Source organism: Condylura cristata, unplaced genomic scaffold (genome assembly GCF_000260355.1).
Source record: "Condylura cristata isolate star-nosed mole 26May11 unplaced genomic scaffold, ConCri1.0 scaffold00023, whole genome shotgun sequence".
NCBI lineage: Eukaryota > Metazoa > Chordata > Mammalia > Eulipotyphla > Talpidae > Condylura > Condylura cristata.
In genome coordinates, this window is record NW_004567124.1 from 25,066,054 (window position 1) to 25,086,895 (window position 20,842).

Sequence of the window (20,842 nt, forward strand, 5' to 3'; positions counted from 1 at the left end):
GCCACCAAGGAGGGCCATTAAGAGATTTTAACTGGTATCAACTGGGACCTCCAGGGATGTTGGTGGGTTCAGGAATCCAAGCTGGTTATCTACTGCTTATCCTAAGCCTTTTTTTTCCCCTCACAGAGAAACGAATGCAAACTGTCTGAGCAGCGTGCTGCTTTGTGCCGGGGCCAGAACCCCCTTCCCATCTACCTCACCATTAATGTCAAGGATGATGTGAGCAACCAGGATTTCAGAGGTAACACTTGCGGCCTGCAATCTCCAAGGGGCAGGGGGAGGCCCCTTCTCAGCAGGCAAATGCACCCAGCAGCACAGTCACCACCGTACCTTTACTAGCCTCCACATCAAAAATCTGTGCGAATGCCAAAGAATTTGACTTTGCTACTTGCTTTCTGTTCTGCTTCATGGATAAAGCTGATGGGCAGGATCCCATGGCTTCCCCGGGCAGGGGGTTGAGACGGAAGAAATAAAGGTCGTGAAGGGAGCGTGCCCTAGATAGTTCTTAAGCTGCCACAAGTGGGAACCCTGGAGACCTGCCCTGTTGTCCTGTCAGTTTTGGTCCTTGCTGATCCAGTTTTGAGGCTCACATGAGGCATGCAGGTGCAAAGCCATCTTGCTGGGGTAGCAGAAGCCGGCAGTGGGCGCCCCCGTGTGTCCCTCAGCGGAACTGCAGCCTCTGTCCCAGGGGGCCCCAAAGTGCTTTGGGAGACCCTGCAGGAGTTAAGTGGGAGGGAGCCGCTGTCCCAGCCTGAGACTACTTCTGCCCCGTTTTGTGTGCAGAGTGGTGCGAATTCTCCCCCTATGAGGTGGGCCTGCAGAAGTACGGGGCCTACATCCCCAGCGAGCTCTTTGGCTCCGAGTTCTTCATGGGGCGGCTGATGAAGAGGATCCCCGAGTCGCGGATATGCTACATGCTAGGTAACTCCTGGCTGTGAAACCCCCCAGGTAGAGTTAGAGGAATGACAGGGAGGTATGCTTTGTTCCCCCAGGATCTTATCCCAGATGCTGGGGCTGATTGGGGTCAGCCCTCAAGCCTGTGACCCTCGTGGCCTTTGCCAGCACCCCCTCATTGCAGGGGGGGTTCTGTCACCTGAGAATAGCCTGAAGGACCTGACAAGGAGCCATCACATCACTGGGGGCCAGAGGACACTGTCCTGATGTCCTGGTCTCCAGTGATCCCTCTGGCGTCCATTTACAGCCCCACTGGGGATGGCAGGCTGAGATGAGAATTTCTGGAATTCCCTCAGCCTCCAGGGCCCAGATCCACGGGGCCAGGGTGACTGCTCCCCAGGCAGAGTCTCTGGGAAGACTGGCTCAGCTTCTTACCCCGACTCTGGTGCCCACTCCTGCTGCTTGCCCCTCCAGAGTCTGACCTACCTCCAGCATTACATGGCCAGGATACAATCACCTTACAGCCTCCACAGTAGCCAGGCCCTATTAACCTAGTCATCGGCACAACTGTCTTCATTCTGTACTGTCTGTAGGTAGATAGTCTATCTATACTGGCTCAACCCATTCCAGCAGCCCCTTTCTTCTGGCAAGCTTGCCCAGAAGTCTCTCGTGGGCAGGGGGCCTCTCCTTCCTGTATCACCTGCTGTTTGGGGCATGTGGTTCATAGTTCTGTTTACTATGACACTTGAGCTTAAAGACTGGCCCCTCATATATTAGCTGTGTGGAACTGGCCTAATTATCAGCCTCTCTGGGCCTCGCTTATCTCGTCTATAAATTGGACTTAAAACTAAAACCTGCCTTATAGGTGATCCTAATGGGTCAGTGTATGTGACCCATTGATGACATTAATATGTTGCATTTTTAATCATAGTAGTAAGAGCGGTCATCACGGTTATGTAGTGATCACCCTGAGCCAGGTGCTGTCATAAGGTAGTGCATTAACTGATGTCAGGATGCCTGCTGGACTTGTACTCAAAGCCTGCCCTTGCTACCCTCAGTCCTGGCTGGACTGTACCTTCCTCATCCCCGGCTCTGAGAAAGATGAGAACAGAGCCCTGGGAGGTTGTCTCGAGCAGCACTGCAGGGAGACCGCATCCCAGTTGGCCCCACCCCCCACTAGCGTGGCTTAGAGGAGCAAGGCCGAGGCAGAAGCAGTGTTCTGGTGGGCCTGCGGGCTCTTGGGGAGAGCTGCTCACACCTGGGCCTGTCCCTTAGGTTTGTGGAGCAGCATCTTTTCGCTGAACCTGCTTGATGCCTGGAATCTGAGCCACACCTCAGAGGAGTTTTTCCACAGGTGGACGAGGGAGAGAGTACATGACATTGGTGAGTGATCCCCTGATTTATTACCTGATTGAGCCATAGTGGGGTAAAGAAAGGTGAATCCCAACTGAGGATTAGTCCACCTGCTGCATGTCTCACTGTTGTGCCAATGGCCCGCAGAGCTGGGAAGACGGCTGGGGCTAGAGGGTCTTCCTGGCAGGAGGGGAGGCTGAGTGTAGGTGGATACATGTGCCAAGGTTCCCCCTGCCCCCCGCCAGCTTCAGGGCCAGCTTAGCCAGGTTGGGGGTGTGGCTCCACTGTGCAGTAGATCTGTCAGAGTTGCATGGTGCCCGGGACGGCTACATGTGAAGTGAAAGGTTGCCCAAAATTCTGTATCCTCACAGGGGCCCCACCTTACCTGTCATCCCCCTCCTTCATTTTCTAGTGGGTAAAAAATGTGGCTTCCATGCCCCTGCCCTTATTCTAAGTCTCCCCCGAGACCTCCTAGCCGTGTTGCCAGGGCCTGGAGAGCAAGGCAGGGGCTGCACCCACAGAGGCCCCCCCTTGGCTGCAGGTGACTGTGCAGTGCTTCCAGGGGTGCCCTGAGGACCCCCGCTCTTGTGACGTGCCCTCCACTCCCTCTCCCCTGCAGAAGATGAGCCACTCCTGCCTGAAATCCCCAAATGTGATGCCAACGCCCTGGACACCACAGTGGTGATCCCAGCTTCCTGGCTGTCCAACACTTTCCGCAGCATCCTCACGTACCGGGCCTTTGTGTCTGAGTTCCACAACTTCCTGCTGGGCTTGCAGCTGCACAAAGACTACCTCCAGAATAACGAGTTCTCCATGTGGAAAGGTAACCTTACCTGATGCTCCTGGGGGAAGTGCGGTCTTCCTGAAAGAAGAGGTGAGGTCGAAGTTGCCACAGAGATAGCTCCGCTGACATATTGGCTGGGTTTAGCAGCACATTCTCCATGCGTGTCCATACCTCATGAGGGTCTGAACAGTGGGCAGAGCCCTGGGTGTGTTTAATAAATGAAGTCTGTGCAGCAACTCTCTGCAGAACCTGTGTACCTATCCCAGCAGGTGGATGTTGGGGCCCTGACTTTCTGTGGTTGTGCCCTGGGGATGCCTGTATGTGAATGGCCCTGGAATTGGGCAGGAGTGGCCCATCTCAAGAACCCCAAACCACAAATGGCAGAGCCAGGTCATAAGCTGTGATCTTGCAGCTTCAACTCAGTTCCTCCTCCCCTCGCTGCTAAGACTCCAAGGTTGAGCTGCCATCTTTGGTATGGTATTTGACCACAGCCTGCAAATGGCTTAATAATCCTCATCTTCACTGTCTGGGATAGAAAGGGCAGTTGGCACTGGTCTGCACTAATTTATCTGCTGATCTTAGGTACACCTGCTACCCCACATTCTCTTTGGCTGAGTCTCACTGGATTTTCTGTAATGTTCCCTAAAAAACTTCCTAAACCCCCAAGATAATGCTCTTCTTCATCAGACCACCCAGAGGCACTGGCAGTCCCGGGACACCCTGGCCGATTGGGGAGGGCTGGAGCCCCCGGCTGAGGTGAAGGCGCTTGTGGGCACTCCATGCCCTACCGGGTGCCTGTGATCATGGTGGCGGCAGTCAGGGCACTGAGGACTGCGGTAACAGGAAGCCTTTGCTTGCAGACACGGTGCTGGACGGCTTCCCAAACCAGCTGACACAGTCTGTGAACCACTTGTGCCTGCTGGACACGGCGTTCTTCGTCAACTCCAGCTACCCGCCCCTCCTCAGACCTGAGAGGAAAGTCGACCTCATCATCCACCTCAATTACTGTGCTGGGTCCCAGACAAAGGCAAGTGCACCAGACAGGTGTCCCGAGCAGGAGCCGGTGCTGCTCTGAGACAGGCCACGGAGCAAGCGCCACGAAACCGGGAAAGGGGAGAAGGCTGCTTCCCGCAGGCCCCCGCGGAGCATCAGAGAAACTTGAGCTGCTGTGCCTGACTTGAAGTTACATGTCCAAAGTTCAGGGGGGCAGCCAGCTGGTCCCCACATGCAGTGGGACTAGGCCTTGGGTCAACTCACTTAGCTAATTCCAATTTTGTTCTTACATCTGAGCATTTGGCAATTCTTCAGCTGTGAAAAATTGGAGTTTAAAAAGAATAACATAAATAGAGCCCAGTCAGCTGTAAAGTTTGGTTATTAATTTAAGGTCTTGTACTGCCCTGTTTTCAAAATAATTGCAACTGTCCTACTCCAGGAAATGTAACTGTACGAAAGAACCAAGAATGGAGATTTTTATTTATTTTATTTATTTACTTTTGAAAAGTTGGGAAGAAACTGGGTTTTAATACAGCCCTGTCCTACAGCCAAGGAAGAGGGATGTAGGAAGATAATAAGGATGACACCAGTGACCTAAGCTTACAATGACAATGTACTTTCCCACACAAGATCTCAATCATTATGCCAGCTCTTTGAGGTCGATGGCACAACTGCTCCTGTTCATATGCGATAGGTGTGGAAACTGAGGCCCAGAGAGGGTAAATGACTTGCCTAAGGTCACACAGCTAGTGAGATGGAAAAGAGAACAGACTCCAAGTCCACTGCTCTTCCCCTTAGGTCAGGTCCTTGTCATCCCTGAGGTGCTCCCATGACCCACCAGAGCCTAGGCAGCCGTGGCCATACATGGCTTCACTCCTGTCCCCCTCAGACTGCCCCCACACTGGCCGAGGTCTGTGTTTGGGTAAAGCAATGTTGAAAAGACTTCTGTCCATTTTACTTGGAGAAGGAACTTACAGTTGGACACAAACCAACCTACTGCCTCAGGCCCTTTGTCCTGACCCAGCTTTGTGCTAAAAATAGCACAAATGGGCAAAGCAGTTGGAACCCTGAGTGGTTAGCTGGGGAATTTAGGAAGCTGGATTCTAGAACTCGGTGTTTCTTATCTACCTTCACGCCTCCTAATACTCAAAGTTCTACTCCTATGCTCTTCCAGCCCATGAGACAAACCTGTGAGTACTGCACCGTGCAGAACATCCCTTTCCCCGAATATACTCTGCAAGACGAGGAGAAAGATCTGAAGGAATGCTACCTGATGGAGAACCCCCAGGAACCTGATGCCCCTGCTGTGATTTTCTTCCCACTCATCAACGACACCTTTCAAAAATACAAGGCCCCAGGTAAGCCACCTCCCTCTTGCCTCCCATCTGCTGGCCCTGGGCTGAGAGTCCTATCTTAGAGTTGTGCAGTCTTCTAGACACATATATGGAAGGCTGGGCCAGCTCCAGTCTAAGCCAATATATGATTTGGTGAGGAAAAAAAAGACACCTCTCCCAAGCCCTCCACCTGCCATGAGCTGGGAATGTTATCCTCTATTTTTTCAGTCATTCAACATTTCTTGGCATCCAGTGAATGTGTTGATGCCAGGGGCAATCCTAACATGGGCTAAATGTGGGAGCTTAGAAGTGCGCATGGCTTCATTCAGCTATGCGTGCAGGGACTGGCCCCAGGAAGAGGTGCAAACCCTATGGTCTATTCCAACCTAAGATAACAAGAGTCTAGAGCAAGTCTTTCTGCCTCCAGGTGTGGAGCGGAGCCCTGAGGAGATGGAGCAGGGCCAAGTTGACATTTATGGCCCCAAAACTCCGTACGCCACCAAGGAGCTGACGTACACAGAGGCTGCCTTCGATAAGCTGGTGAAACTCTCTGAGTACAACATCCTGAATAACAAAGATAAGCTGCTTCAGGCCTTACGTCTGGTGGTGGAGAAGAAGAAACGCCTGAAGAGTCAGTGTCCCTCCTAAGTCCCAGGGAACGTCACTGATCCTGCGTCTGCTTCTACTGTCAGAGGCACAGAGGCCCTCAGGGCTGAGGCCTGCACAGCCAGCTCCACTCTTTGGCAAGAGGTGCAGGAAGGCGACTTGGGCTTCCTATCAAAAATTTAAATTTTTTGAAGTCCCGGGAGACAGAAAGACAAAGGAAAGTCACAAGAGGCTGGCTTTGGATGTATATGGGGTTTTATGCCCACTGGCATGTTTTTAAAGCTTGCCCTGCAGGAAGGGCATCCGCTAGCCCAGGCTCCCCACACCTGCCTTAAGAGTGGAGAATAGAAGTGTGGCCTGAGAAGGAGGCTGGTTTCCCAGAAACTGTTTCAGTGGCAAATCAGAGCCCTCCCTGCTACCTCCTTTCTGCCTCCTCCTGTGGAGGGCATTGGGAAATGCATAGGAGGACATGAGAAGCAATCTGGATTCAATGCAAAACCTTTTTTAAATTTCAGGCAATTATATCATGTGATTTTTATAGGCAATTATGTTTTGTAGTTTTTATTTTTATGAATCAGGGTATTTGTGAGAGGCATGATACTAGAAGGTCTGGGTAAAGCACTAGAGACAGTCTAGTCTCTTCAACAACAGAGCCAAAGGGTTGTGACAGCTATTCTCCAGCCACCAGACCCCCTGGACTATGATCCAGACCAGTCAGCCCCTTCTGAGCATTGAGCTCCGAAGAACTGCCTGGCAAGGCCCAAGTCTGCAGCAGGGATGTGGGGTGCAGTGCAGGCAGGTGCATGCGGTCAGGTCCCTCAGCCTGGTGCACACAGCCCCTCTCCCACAGGCCTATGCTCACCCACAAACCTGTCCCAGGAGCAGTTCTCAGTCCCTCACCTCCCTCCACTCTGGTTTCCAGATGGGATTATTTATTTCAAACTGGGGTTCCTCTTATTCATCATGAGAACACCATGGCCAGCACATCCCAGCTCTCAAGGTGTCACCCTCAGAAAATGAAAGGACTCCCTTACCTCTGAGGAAGGAGCCCATCCTTGGAGATGGTTTTCCGATGCTTGCTGGCAAACCGGGGATGCAGAGAAGCCCAAGTAGACGGACTCCCAGCTTTTGTTTTATCCTGGCTGGGGACTAAAGAAACGAGTAATCTAAGCCATTAAGCGGCCCAGGCTGATGGACGTGAGACCAGAAAAGCATGTGGTCTCGTGGTGCTGGTAAACATAGAAGACGTGACCCCCTTTCAGAGCCACCATGGTCCCTTGGCAGTTGTGAGGCCAAATGGTGACAGGTGTCAAAGCTTTAGAAGCACTGATTTCCAGTTTACATTCTTGCTACTCAAGTGTTTTCTGGAACTAGTGAGACAGCAGGTTCTCAGGCCCCACCCCAGCCAGACTGATCAGAATTTGCATTTTAAGGAGATTCCTACTCCTGCTGCTGCTTCCTCCCTGGAGATTCTTGGGTGTGTGAAAGTGAGAGGCAATGAGGGATGCCATGGCTCCTATAAGCTAGGAATGCCTGAAGCAATCAGCTCCCTTGAGCTAATTATAAACTGAGCATTTGTCTGGAGGGGGCAGGCGGGGTACACCACTGCCTGCCCCTGGGATTTTTTTTCTTTTCTGAAAATTGCTCTTGGAACTGTTCTCCCTGCTCAAGGAGCCTGTACCCTGCGGCTGCTGGGGCAGGGGGAGGGGCAAGGTGCCTGTCATTATTAAACAAGAAATCAGCTTCTAAACACAGCAAGCTGATCCCTGCCCAGGTAGTGCTAACCTGGGATGTCACCCTTCGCTTCCACCATAGCAGCCACCTTCACTTTGGCATCTTTTCTTTCCATCAGTAACCAACAGGCTCTTAAATGGTCAGAGTGAAGCATGCAGCAAGACGTTGTTGTAAGCTCAAGGCAGCCAGTCCTTGAATTCATTAAGGATGTGAAAGAAGGCTTTTAAAGTCATTGTATGATTTGACCACACAATAAAATGGACTTATGGGTAAATGCTGTTGACTCATCAGCTCTCATTATCAGATGCTACAACGCATGCTGTCCCTGCCGGCTACTTAAACACAGCTGCCGGAGAGGCCTCCCTTCCTCCTGCAGGGGTCGCCATCTTCTTGGGTGGCCACTCAGCACTCCTGTTGAAGCCAGGACATCCACCAGTGGAAGCCCAACTCCTGCTGCCCGGCTGTTTGCACTGCAGCTGGTTTTCAGGAAGACAGGGCACCCTATAGCTCGCACCCACTAGGTGCACAGAGGTCTCAGAGAGGCATAACCTCTGCTTCCCAAGAGCTCGATTGGGGGGGGGGGGGAAGATTTCATGCAGACGGGAGAAGTTACACCATGATATAGTTTCTAAAATAACGCTGCTATGTCGCCCGATAGGAGGTGATGAAGGGCTGCACAGGAGATAAAGGTAGGTGCATCAACTCAGAAGGGGGAGGGCAGAATGTCCAGGAAAGGGCTCCCTCCCCAGCCCCCCTGCCCTCTACCCAAACATGAGTAAATGGAAAAGATAAACACCTCCCACCCCCAGGATGCCTAGTTCCTTGTCTCCCCTTCTCTTCCCAAGAAAGCACCCAGCATACCACCCTGCCACACAGCCCAGTTCTCTGTCCCTCGGCAGCCGTTTTCCACCTCTAGGTCTCCATGAAAACACGTCTTCCCAAGGTCACCAGTGTCCACCTAAGTGCCAAATACACGGAGCCAAATGGCACTGTCCTTTACAGGCCTTATCTTACTTGATTGTTCTCAGCACTTGGCACTGCAGATCACTCCCTCCTTCCTGAAACCCTCCCTTCCCGTGATTTCCTTGCCAACAGCAGTTCAATTCAGTTCTGCTTGCAAACATGCATTGCTTTCCCACCCCATGCCAGTCACTGTTGTAGGCACTGGGAAAATAAAAAACACTAACAGTTGACCCCTTGCTTCACAGAGTTTCCTTCTGGTCCCACAGAGGAGGCCTCTTTGGAAACAGAGCCTTGCAGTATGAAGAGAAAGTTCCATATTAGCTATGTACAGGATGTTTTGCCATGATTTCTGTGAAGGTGAGAGGCAGAAAGTCTGAGCAAGTAAAGTTTATTGCTCCCAGGCAGCAGCTGAGATGAGCCCCTAGGGTGGGGTCCACAGCTACTGCCAGCCCTAGAGGGAGGAAGAGTCTCTTATATAGATTCTAAATTCAGATTCTAAAGGGGTGACTCATCGCTGTGCCCCTTGATGGGAGGCCCAGTTCATTATCACCCTTATCTAGTCCATCCTTATCTAGTCCCATCCCTGATGCAAGGCCCAGTTAATTATCACCCTCTGATGCAAGGCCCAGTTTATTATCACCCTTATCTAATCCTATCAGTAATTGTTGTGTTATCACAGCACCTGGTCACCCCCAACACTGGTCACCCCCAACACAGGAGGGGCCATCCACCCCTAGAGGGAGCGTGTATAAGACCCTTGTCCTGCACTCTTTCCCTCCCCTCTGGCCTCACCCACTTGGTGCCCCCCAATTCTCCTTCAAGTAAGTACTAGTATTTGAAGAAAGGACTTAGCTCTCATCACTTCTGGTTTTTTGTTTGTTTGTTTGTTTGTTTTAAGATGTATTTATACATACGGTACTGGGGTACAGACCAGAGGTGCAGGGGCAGTGAGAGGATTCACTAGAGTCAGAATGGGGAACAGAACAGGCAGACTGACGAAGTACACTGTTGAGGGGGGCAACGGGCGGCAAGGGATCGAATTCGCACTGAAGTGGCCAAGGCTTGACTTTGTTACAGGGCACCCCAATGTGAATTGGGTTGCCTGTCTGTGGGTCTTCACCCGTGCGCTTACGATTCAATCGTATTATGGACACACTTCAAAAGGTTAAATAATGGATTTATTTATAAGGATAAAGGTAAAGGGATAACCCAGGGAAAGAGGGAGAGAAACACAGGTTAACTAGGATGTCCTACCAGTTCTGCTGACGTGGACTCCACCAGCACGCTGAAAACCGATTTAGCGCCAAAAACGATCAGCTGTGAACCACCAGGCCAAGAGCCCCCCAGAGCCCACATGTCCGGTTTTATCCCACCTGGCTGCTCAGCTCCGCCCTCACGTCCCTGCGTGCTTCTTCTTGGTACTGATGGGATTTGGAGTTCCAGCATGGAGTGGGGGCGGAGTCCGTGAAACCTGTATCTGTTACAACTTCACAGTGCCGCGCTCCAACCGGCTGCGCCACCAAGAAGGGCCCCCTCGTTTCTTCTGTGCTCTCCATTAGCATGTCGTCTACACCCAGGACTTCAACTATTGTTTGTTTTGAAAACTATCAACTTTTAGTTCTATTCAAGCCGGTGTCCTGAATTATAGACTCATACTCAAATTCCATACCAGTTGTCATTATTTTCACTAAATTATCCCAACGTGTCTAATATTATAGTGGCTTAAACAAGATGGAAGTTTATTTCTCTATTTCTTATGAGGGACCCTCTCAGCTTTTGTTTCCACCAACCTCAAGTTTGCTTTCTGGTCCAGTGTAGCTGCTGGAGCTCCACCCATCCTGTCCAAATTCCAGGCCTGAGGGAGGATGAAGGGGTCTGGGCGGCTGCTCCCTGTGCAGATACCAACCCAGCCCTAGTCTGCCTGGCTTTCCTGACTCTGAAAGAACAAAACTTTTTTTTATTTTTTCAGAAGCAACCCACATTTGGTTTATTTATTTGTATTGTGGAAAGATACACATACTATAAAACTTACATTTTAACCATTTTTTTAACTGTACCATTCAATGATATTAATATATTGACATCGCTGGGCACCTGTCATCACCATTCATTGCCAGAATTTTTTCACTGTCCCAAATTCCAACTCCATCTCTCTCCTTTTTTTTTTTTTTAAATGTAATAGTTTATTTTTACATCATTTTGTACATTTTTTTTAACTCAATTGTAATCATGTGCCATCACCATGCACTCCCCTCCCCTCCCCGTTTTTTTCCCCACTCCACCCCCACAAAATGTCTCTGGTATATGACTGTTCATTATTATTATTTGCTCGCCTGGTCCATTATACTCCTGCTATGAGCGAAACCATCCGGTATGAAAGAATGAAACTTTTATCTGAACAAGATAAGAAGAAATACCAGCTGGTCCAGTTATCACTGAACAGCAAAACCTCCCCAAATAGAATGGCATAACATAAGCACCATTTGATTATGCCCACCGTAAGAATTTGAAAGGGACATGGGCATTGACATATGAATCTTTGGGATCAACTTGTCAATTTCTACAAGAATAAAAATTTCCTGGGATTGCACTATGTCAATCAGTTTCCGGGATATTAATATCTTAACAATATTGAGACTTCTGATCCGTGACCATGACAAATTTAGTCTTTAGTTCTCTAATAACGCTTTGTGATTCTCATTATATAGATCTTGAGTATTTTTATTATTTTTATCCCTAAATGTTTCATAGTGTTGGAATGATCATGACATTTTAACCATTAATTTCTTTTTTTAAGATTTATTATTATTTATTTATGCACATAGGAACAGGACATGTAGGCTAGAGGTATGGGGTGAGAGGATTCACCAGAGACAGAGTAGGGAGCAGAACAGGCAGCTCCACTGAAATACACTACTAAGGGGAGCAGCAGGCAAGACAAGAGAGGTCTGCTGCACCATGTGGGTCACCTCCCTGGCTGGGGATCTAAACCATGCTGCAGTGGCTGGTGATAGCTTGGCAGCACTGTGACTTTAAAGCCTGCACCACGAGGGAGGCCCTGATAATGATTTTTTTTTTTATTTCAGCACCCAGTTGTTCATTTCTAATATATAATACACAACAAGATTTTGTGTATACACATACACATATATATGCATCTTATATCCAAGCAAACATCCTAAACTCATCTATTAGTCCTAGTAGCTTATTTTGTAGATTTCACAGAATTTTGCATCTGATGATCATATCTTCTGCAAATAAAGACAGTTTTACTTCTTCCTAGCTAATCTGGATAGCTTTTGTTTTTCTTGACTTACTGTTCTAGAGGCTAGAACCTCTAGCATAATGTCAAATAGAAGTGGAGGAGTAGACATCTGTGTTTGTTCCTAATCTTAAAGGAAAATCATTCCGTTATTTCACCATTAAGTATAATGTTGCATTAGTCTCATATGGGAATTTTCATTATTTTTTGATCAATATGAACTTCAGAAAAATATCAACTTATACACTATCCCTAGCAATACGTGAAAAAGTGCTTTTTCTTATATCCTGATCAACATCAATATTGTCTTAGAAAAATGAGTCTGCAATTCTTAATGTTATCTATTTATTTTAAATTTATATTTATTTTATTATTAATGGAGGTCAGCACATTTGAAGTTTATTGGCTAATTGTATGTCTTTTATTAGTAGTCTAGTTCAACTAGTCCTCTGCCTATATTTCTAACATGTACTTACTTTCTTCTTCATAATTTTATAATATTTTTTAAATGTCTAACGTCCTTAGTTAAGTATATCTGTCATATGTGGCTGTCAATATTTTTCTTTTAAAGTTTTTAAAGTTGGGCCCTTCATGGTGGTGCAATGGGTTAAGAAGCAGCACTGTGAAGCTTGGCACAGCCATGTCAGTGCAAGTTGGATCCCCGGCAAGGGAGTTGACCCACATGGCTCAGCAGACCTCTCCTGATCTGTCCACTGCTCCCCTCAGTAGTATACTTCATCCATTTGCCTGCTCTGCTCCCAGCTCTGTTTCTGGTGAATCCTCTCACCGCCCCTGCGTCTCTGGCCTGTACCCCAGTTCTGTATGCATAAATAAAATAAATCTTTAAAAATAATAAATTTTTAATTTATCATTTGGCAGTTCTTAACTTTTAAGACACATCTGCCCACCTGTGTCTATGCAGGTGTTTCTTTTTCCTTTTTCTCTTTTCCTTAATAAACTTGCCGCGTGTGGATGAATGGGAAAATCTGTTGAATTCTTTCTCAGACAGACCCAAGAACCCCACGTATGGAATTTTATCATCTGAACCCCACTAGCGGCTCACTATACAACTGGGAGCCAAACAATGGTAACCTCATACCATCAGACCAGTGTCACCTTTACTGACACTGGTTCTCTAAGCATTCAAGTTATGAGGACAGATGTTCTGACTTTGTAGAAAATTAGTTTTGAGTAACTTAAATTCAAAATTATAATGACAAAAGACAATTATTTTTAAAAATGCAAATAAAGTTTATTGGTTGCCTCTTACCTATGTTTATAGATTTGTTCTTATATATACTATTTTTAAAAGCAGTCTTAGGTTCATAGCAAAATTGAACATAAAGTAGTTTCTCCAGCCTCCCTCCAACACACAGATCCCACTATTGATATCCTCCACCAGAGTGGTACATTTGTAATGATGAATGAACTTAACCTACTTTGCACATCATTATCACCCCAAATCCATCATTTACAAAAGCAACTACTCTTGGTAAATTCTAAGGGTTTGGGAAAATGCTTTATGATAGTATCCACCATTACAGATTCACACAGAGCAGTTTCACTGTCCTATAAATCTGTGCTCTTTTTGTTTACCCTTCCTCTCTCCCTAACCCTTTGCAACCACTGATGTTTCTGCCTCCATAGATTTGTCTTTCCCAGAATGTCTTATCATTGCAAGCCTTTTCAGATTATCCTTGGGTTCCTTCGTGTCTTTTTAGGGCTTGATAGCTCATTTCTTTTTAATAGTGAGTTATATTCCATTGCCTGGTTGTACCACAATTTATTTATCCAATCACCGACTGAAGGGTATCTTCCGAGCTTTGTTAATAATGAGTAAAGCTGCTAGAAACATTTGTGTGGGAGGTTGGACTGGATATAAATTTGAAGCTCCTTTGGGTAGATAGGAGTGCAATTTCTAGATCTTAGATAAGAGTATGTCTATATGGGTCTGGTTTTTATGCATTTGTAAAACCATACTTTAAAGCTTTTAATTTTGGTTGTCAACTTGATCAATCTTTTGTTTCATGATTTTTATCTTTGGTTTTGATTGGAAATCAACACCTGGGAGACTGTTAGAAATCCAAGTGACTTCAGCCCCATTCCTGAACTTCTGAGTCATAATCTATGTTTCTATGTTTCAATGTGTCCATTACTGTTGTGCATCATATTTCCCCAAATATGTAGGGTATTTGTTGCTCTCCACCCCTCCTCAGTATTTTAAATAAGATGGGTGATAAGCATACCAGGTTATTCTTATGGAGGCGTCCCCTTGGAAGACACTTGAAAAATGCTCTAAAACAATTGAGAAATAGTCTAAATCTCAATCTAGGACACCATAAATGATGGGTGATTATTTCTCCCAGTCTAAATGTAAAGTGTCCTTTTAACCTGGAAAAGAGAAATCTGTGCGGTAACAACAACTCTTCCACGTGTCAAAATATATGGAAATAATTTGTAATGAGACAATTAAATCTTCAATTTTATAGAAAATCATGAAAAGCTGAGGGCAAAAGGCCTTCAATCTGTCCAGATTTTAGTGGAGGCGGCAGAAGAGTAGACTGCAAGTAGATGGGAGTCTAATTTTCCCCTCCTCCAAATTTTGTCTATTACATCTGTGAGTCGAGGTCTCTTCACCAATAAAATGTGGGTAATTGTCACCTGGCAGTGGGAAGAGAGAACTTGCTTGTCAACCTTCTGGACTTTTGTACCCAGTATCGATGTCCATAAGTAAAAGTTCCAGACTTAGGAGCCTCCGCGTGTTCGTATTTTTTGCCAGGGAGCGACGCCACCTGGCTAGAGGTGGAGCCCTGGCGACCTGTACCTCCAACCCCCTCACCCAGCCGGGGACACACCCTCTACCCATTCCGTCCTTTAGATAGACTCCGTCATCAATAATTCATTAAGGCCCTCCTCTCTATTGGTTGACGACTCCACCCGCGCTGGCAGAGACCCAATGAGGAAAGAGTTGAGAGAGTCCTTCTGAATAGTGAACGAGCTTTCGTGACGTAGTGAGCGATGATTGGCTACAGCGGCGAGGGGCGGGGCCAGGCAGGGCGGCGGTGCGCGCGGCTGGGGCGACTCAGCGCGAGCGAGGGAGGGTCGAACGCTAGTTAGGGTCCGAGCGGCGGGCCGGCTGTGAGAGGGAGGACGCGCGGCGCGGAGCGGCAGAGCGGCGGCAGAATGTTCAGCTGGATGGGGCGGCAGGCGGGCGGGCGCGAGCGCTCGGGCGGCGCCGACGCGGTGCAGACGGTGACGGGCGGCCTGCGCTCGCTGTACCTGCGCAAGGTGTTGCCTCTGGAGGAGGCGTACCGCTTCCACGAGTTCCACTCGCCGGCGCTGGAGGACGCCGACTTCGACAACAAGCCCATGATCCTGCTGGTGGGCCAGTACAGCACCGGCAAGACCACCTTCATCAGGTAACCCGCCCGCCTGCATCCCCATCCCCGCCCGGGCCGGCTGCCCCGCCGCCTGTGTGGGGGCGCACCTGCCCACTTGTGGTCATGTTGTCCCGGCGTCCCGAGCCCTCGGGCCTGCTGCGGCGCCCACTTCCCTTTCGCGGAACCCCCTCGGGGCAGCTTCCCCCTCCGCCTTCGACGCGGCCCCAGGTTTCTCCTCCCGGGGCGGTGCCGGGGTCCCCACCCGGTCCATGGCCACCAAGTGGGGACTGCCTCTGTGCTCGCTGGCAGTAGGATCCCCGGCACCCTGTTTCCACTTCCACCGAGCTGGGAAAGGCGTTTCTGACCGACTTTACCCTGTGCCCCTGGCCTGGGGACCCGGGGGGGGGGGGAGGAGAGCTGGCCCTTCTGCCCAATAAGGAGAGCTGTCTTATTGGTGAGTGAGTGACCGCGGCCTGCGGCTGGAAATGGGCATGGAGGTGTGGGGTTTCGGAATGTGCTACTGAGTCATAGGGGGAGTTAAACCTATAACCCAGTTTCCGGAGCACAGCTATTAATAAATTGAATGAATGAATGAATATAGTAGGGGACATTGCCCAGGGCCTTTCCCTTCGGGTCCTTCCATGTTACTCCCACTTCCGCGGCCCCGGGGAGCGGCAGCGAGGCTGCCATCATTCAAGCGCTTACTCAGCCTCCCCTGTGTGGGCCCTGGGAAGTTAGCTGGGTGTCAGCCGCTCCAGCCGCGGGCCCTGTGGAACTAAGGGGGAGTGTCATATTACTGCTGGTTAGTTTCCATTTCTTAGGTGGGTCATTGCCTACTGCTCACCCTTGACAACTGAAACTATTTGTCATGTTCCCTGTGTCTCTGAAAGCAAACAATCACTGTTTGTGCCCTAAGGTTCAAGTCATATAGTTTCTTCCGGAGTGAGTGGCTTTGGAGGGAAGATACTTTACATTGAAACAGATTGCTATTTGAAAAGACGATTTTACTTCTCACTCCGTTGGCATACTAAGACTCATTTTCTTTGGTTAGGAGACTTGTTTGCCTGAGTTAAGCTTTGTGTCACTGAAGCAAAGTGGATCATCATTTAAGGTTTTGGTCCAGGGTTTTGGAGATTATAGTAGTATCTTCGTTATGTACGACAGGTGTTCAGAAAACTGCATCTATATTTGGATATAAGCCATTTCTATTAAGTGGAGACCTCTTTTTCTCCGCACCAGTGACCTAAATAGTTTCTACAAATAGTGTAGCTGTCACTACAGGAAATATAGTCAATCCATGTCTGTAGCTATACCATGAATGAATTCAACAAAGCCAGTAGTTTTAGATAGTAAATTGAATGTGACAGAAGATGCAAGAAAATTACTTTAAAATTGCTTCCATTTGATGCTTGTTAATAAACTGAAAATAGGATTAAATATGTTACTCCAGATATAAAGTCAGACATAGGAATAGTATAGCACTTGGTACCTTGAAAGAAGACAGAATACATTTAAGGTCTCAGTGACACTAACCATGTTTTAAGTGTAGGAGATAACAAAGTATTATGACCAAATGATACAAGAGTAAGAGGTAGATCTTTTGAAACAAACAGTAAGGGATTAGACGGTGTCAGTTTTCTGATAGCACAGGCAATAGCCATGGTGTGTTCACGGCACCCCAGGCATTTCCTCCTGTCTGTGCCCTGAAGGCTTTATTGTGCCCATGTGTGCTAGGGAGCTTCTGTTGATGCTGCAGCAACCTTATGTGCCCTTCCCTGCTCCCATAGCCTGCGGCAGGAGAACACAACTCAGAAGAACATGAATGGATCTTTTTTCAATTTACTATTTTACCTTATGTTTCACTCTTCATTACTTCATCATGTGAAGAGAACTCTGTAGAATAGCTAAACATTGCTTTAAAAAGGGGGTGAGATTTGATTTTTCTCCACACCTGACTTCATCCAAATGGACCACTTCTCGGTAAAGCACTAGAGCCAAGCACAACTCAAGGGTGCAGAAGGAATCACTTAATCAGGATTGCTGTTGATCTTAAGAGCGCCCTTGCTTAAGTGCCTTTGTCATTAGGCAGCAGGCCCAAAAAATGGGCTCGTGAGATTAGAAGAAAATCAGTGGAGACAGGAAGCTTGGTGTGAGGTTCAGGAGATCTAAATTTGATTTCAGAGTGGGAGCTAGGAGAAAGAGATTTAACTCCTGGAAGGGAGGCCCCAAGCAAAAAGGCCCCTTTAGAGTTCTGCACTGGAACTAGGACCATCCTGTGTCCTGCCTGTACCCATGACTGTCTTTTCTCTGAGAGTAGTCAGTGTGTGGACTGTTCATGTCCAGCAGTTGAGCACTAGAAGCTCAAAGCAGGTTTACCTGGCTGTGTACTCAGATTCTTATTCACCTGGTTTCCTGCACATCCCAAGGGGTCACTGATAAGGAGGGAAACCTCTCATTGTAAAGCCAACCAGCAAAGCCTCTGGTGTGTGTCCCTACTCACTCCTCCTTGGGCCCCATGCTTGGGAAGATCTGGGATTCCCCACTAATACATGGCGAACTGGGACATTTTTCAGGAATATTTCAGAGAAAAAGTGTGTGCCTTGTATAATGAAAGGGTGTCATAGGTGGGGTAGATGGAGAGCCTGGGTGTCAAGGAAATATACTCCTGCACGGAAGATCACCATGAGGGGCCCAAAGGGCAAGGGAGAAGATGAATAGGAGAGTCTTGGTGGACCCTTCTTACATGGATCAGAGAGAGACTTATAATGTAGAGATTTTTGTCCGGGTCTCTTGGGAGTGGATGCAAAACAGCTGGTGCACCTATTGACTCTGAGAATATTGCTTCTCAGAAGACAGAGGCTGCATTGAGAGGAACTCTTAGTGCTGTACCTCTGACTAGCAGGAAAGAATTGACCAGAGAAAGAGAAGCAATAGACACAGGGCAAGTGGCCAGATCATCTTTCCAACAGCCAGGAAGGGTAGATGTTGAACTTACCAGACTTGTATCCTAAACCTGAGGAAAACACATTTCAGAGATTCCTCCAGAAAATCCCTGGGCCCAGGTCTGTGAGAGAAGATATTTTCACTGAGGGGATGGGAAGCTCACTGAAAATCAATTTAAACTACAGGGTTGCAACTTTTTTTTTTTTTAAAGATTTATTTATTCATACAGAACTGGTACAGGCCAGAGATGCCGAGGGTGAGAGGATTCACCAGAGACAGAGCGGGGAGCAGAACAGGCAGATTGACGAAGTACACTGCTGAGGGGAGCAGAGGGCGGGTCAGGAGAGGTCTGCCTTGCTATGTGGTCACCTCCCGGGCAGGCAGGGATCGAACTCATGCGGAAGTGGCTTTAGCTTCTTAGTGCTGTGCTTTAACCCGCTGCGCCACCAGGGAGGGCCAGGGTTGCAACTTTTAAGAGCATTCTTCTGCCTATATGCTGTCCCTTGCACTCTGAAATTTTATCCTAATGAGGACAAAAGAGGGAAGCCACTCAAAAAATGCTATAAAAGAGTAGGAAGAAAAAGAAATAGAAGGCAAGGCACTCACTGGAAACAAATAAAACTCTCTTTCTCTACTCAAGATGACATAATTTTATTTTCCATATCCCAGGATTAAGCATCCTATGATATATTTAAATGGCCATAATTCTGTGATTAGTACCACTCAAGAAATTTTTGCATCTGATGCAATAACTTAAAAATGGATGCCCAAAAAGTAGGAATAAGCTAATAAACACAAAGACAAAAACAATAAACATAAGAAAAAAGGAGTATAAATAGCCACCATATAATCCTTGCTTGGCTTATTCCCTGTATATTCCTGTCAATGTATAAGCTTGCTTATTCTTCCTAACACTTGAATTTAGTAAAAACAAGATATGATGCTCTTCTAGGAAAAGATAAGCTCATGCTAATCACAGCAACATGGATGGAGCTGGAAGGGTTTATGCTCAGTAGAATAAGCCAGAAAGAAAAAGAAAAAATATTGAATGGTTTCACTTAGATGAGGAATGTAGGGGGACCAAGTAAGGGATCAGAGAAAAATTATAATAAAAAACAAAATTAACAGGCAGCTATAAATCAGAGACACTCTGCAGGGGAGGGAGAGGGACCAAAACAGAGGAGGGAAGAGCAGAGTGACTGAGAGGAGAAAGCCTACATTGTACAAAAAGGAAGAGTGATGTAAAATATATATAAAATTTTAAAAAAGAAGCAGTAGCAGCTGGAGTGAGTGGACTGAGAGAGAAAAATGCCTCAGACAACAGAAAAGTTTTCTGAAGTTGATTAAAACAAGAAAAAGTACCAGGAAGTGATAGGCCCACTGCAGGACACTCCTTTAACATTAATAGAAAGCAGAACTACACAACTATTATTTTGTTTCCTCCTTTTCCTTCAGAATCATCCAGAAGTGGTAGGAGGAAGCCCAGCCATGCTAGGGAGCTTGACACCCAGAGGATAGGAGCCCCCAGGGCCTGGCATAGACAAGGCACAGTAAATACCTAGCTGGAGAGCTATCTGGAAGGCGATAGAGGGAGGGCCATGTGGTTGTGCTCGAAGGACTGCTTTTGGTGTTTTTTTAAGAAACTGTGGAGAATATGAAAAGTATCAGAAAATTGGAAATAGACAAATGTCCCAGATTTTCAAAAAGGGAGAATGTACTCAATTAAAGAACAAAGCCCTGTTTCGTCCTTTAATAAACTCTATACTCAGTTATTAAAGGTAAGTGAAAACACTTACTAGGAGGCATCATGAGAAAAATCCAGTTAGGGAAGGAAGCACTGTGGATCTGTTTGGTGATCCTCACCCTTATTCGTGAGGAGCCCCTGCACCCCAGAGTTGTCTGTGCCAAATGCCCAGCCCTTTGTAGATCTCCCTGGAAGACTGAAATGTATTTCAGTTTACATTTCACTGTGTAATGTACCTACAGACCTTGGTGTTTGTTATTCAACTAATAAGGCCTGGACCTGTCTATCATAGAACTTAGAGCTTCATGCAGAATGTGGAAAAGAATCAACAAGTATTTCCAGCTCTGGGTGAGCAACAGGCTGTGACACCAGAAGCACAGAGAGGGATAGGGGCACAGGAGGGCCCTGCAAGCGGCCTCCCTGAGCTGTGAACAGTGAGCCTGAATTAGCTGCCTGTGGAGACTAGGAAGCAAGGGCAGTGTCAAGACAGGAGGCTTGGTTAACAGGAGGTTCCTTGGATAACCAGATGAATTGGGGCGATCCACTGAGATGGGGACACAAGAAGAGAAAGAACAGGGCATAGTTAGGAGCTTGGATTTAACCTAATTTAAGTAGACACCCAGGTGCAAGTCCACTAGAGATGGTCAGGCATGGTCACTGGGATATCTTGGTTCAAGAGTGTGTGTACTTAGTAGTCAAAGCTGGGGGATAGAAGATCTCAGCAGCACCCTAAGGAGCAGGGTCACTTGAGGAAAAGGAGAGGAGAAGTTCTGGGCGAGAAGTCACCAGAATACAGTCACGAGGGGAGAGAGGATGGAGACTCATAAAGGCTCTTTGCTTATAGGTAACGGA

The 20,842-nt window shown here is 47.5% G+C and overlaps 2 protein-coding genes across 2 annotated transcripts in view; both read left to right on the forward strand.

The window, feature by feature from the left end:
* The window catches only part of PLA2G4E (phospholipase A2, group IVE), a 62,092-nt gene extending 55,986 nt beyond the window's left edge, over nucleotides 1–6,106 (forward strand). The window contains exons 14-20 of the mRNA XM_004687883.2: nucleotides 127–241; nucleotides 784–921; nucleotides 2,170–2,277; nucleotides 2,867–3,070; nucleotides 3,892–4,058; nucleotides 5,199–5,382; nucleotides 5,786–6,106. Coding sequence (XP_004687940.1) covers nucleotides 127–241; nucleotides 784–921; nucleotides 2,170–2,277; nucleotides 2,867–3,070; nucleotides 3,892–4,058; nucleotides 5,199–5,382; nucleotides 5,786–6,006 — 1,137 coding nt within the window. The 3' untranslated portion in view covers nucleotides 6,007–6,106. The remainder of the gene's footprint in view (nucleotides 1–126; nucleotides 242–783; nucleotides 922–2,169; nucleotides 2,278–2,866; nucleotides 3,071–3,891; nucleotides 4,059–5,198; nucleotides 5,383–5,785) is intronic.
* An 8,891-nt stretch (nucleotides 6,107–14,997) lies between these two features.
* The window catches only part of EHD4 (EH-domain containing 4), a 71,368-nt gene continuing 65,523 nt past the window's right edge, over nucleotides 14,998–20,842 (forward strand). The window contains exon 1 of the mRNA XM_004687884.2: nucleotides 14,998–15,342. Coding sequence (XP_004687941.1) covers nucleotides 15,107–15,342 — 236 coding nt within the window. The 5' untranslated portion in view covers nucleotides 14,998–15,106. The remainder of the gene's footprint in view (nucleotides 15,343–20,842) is intronic.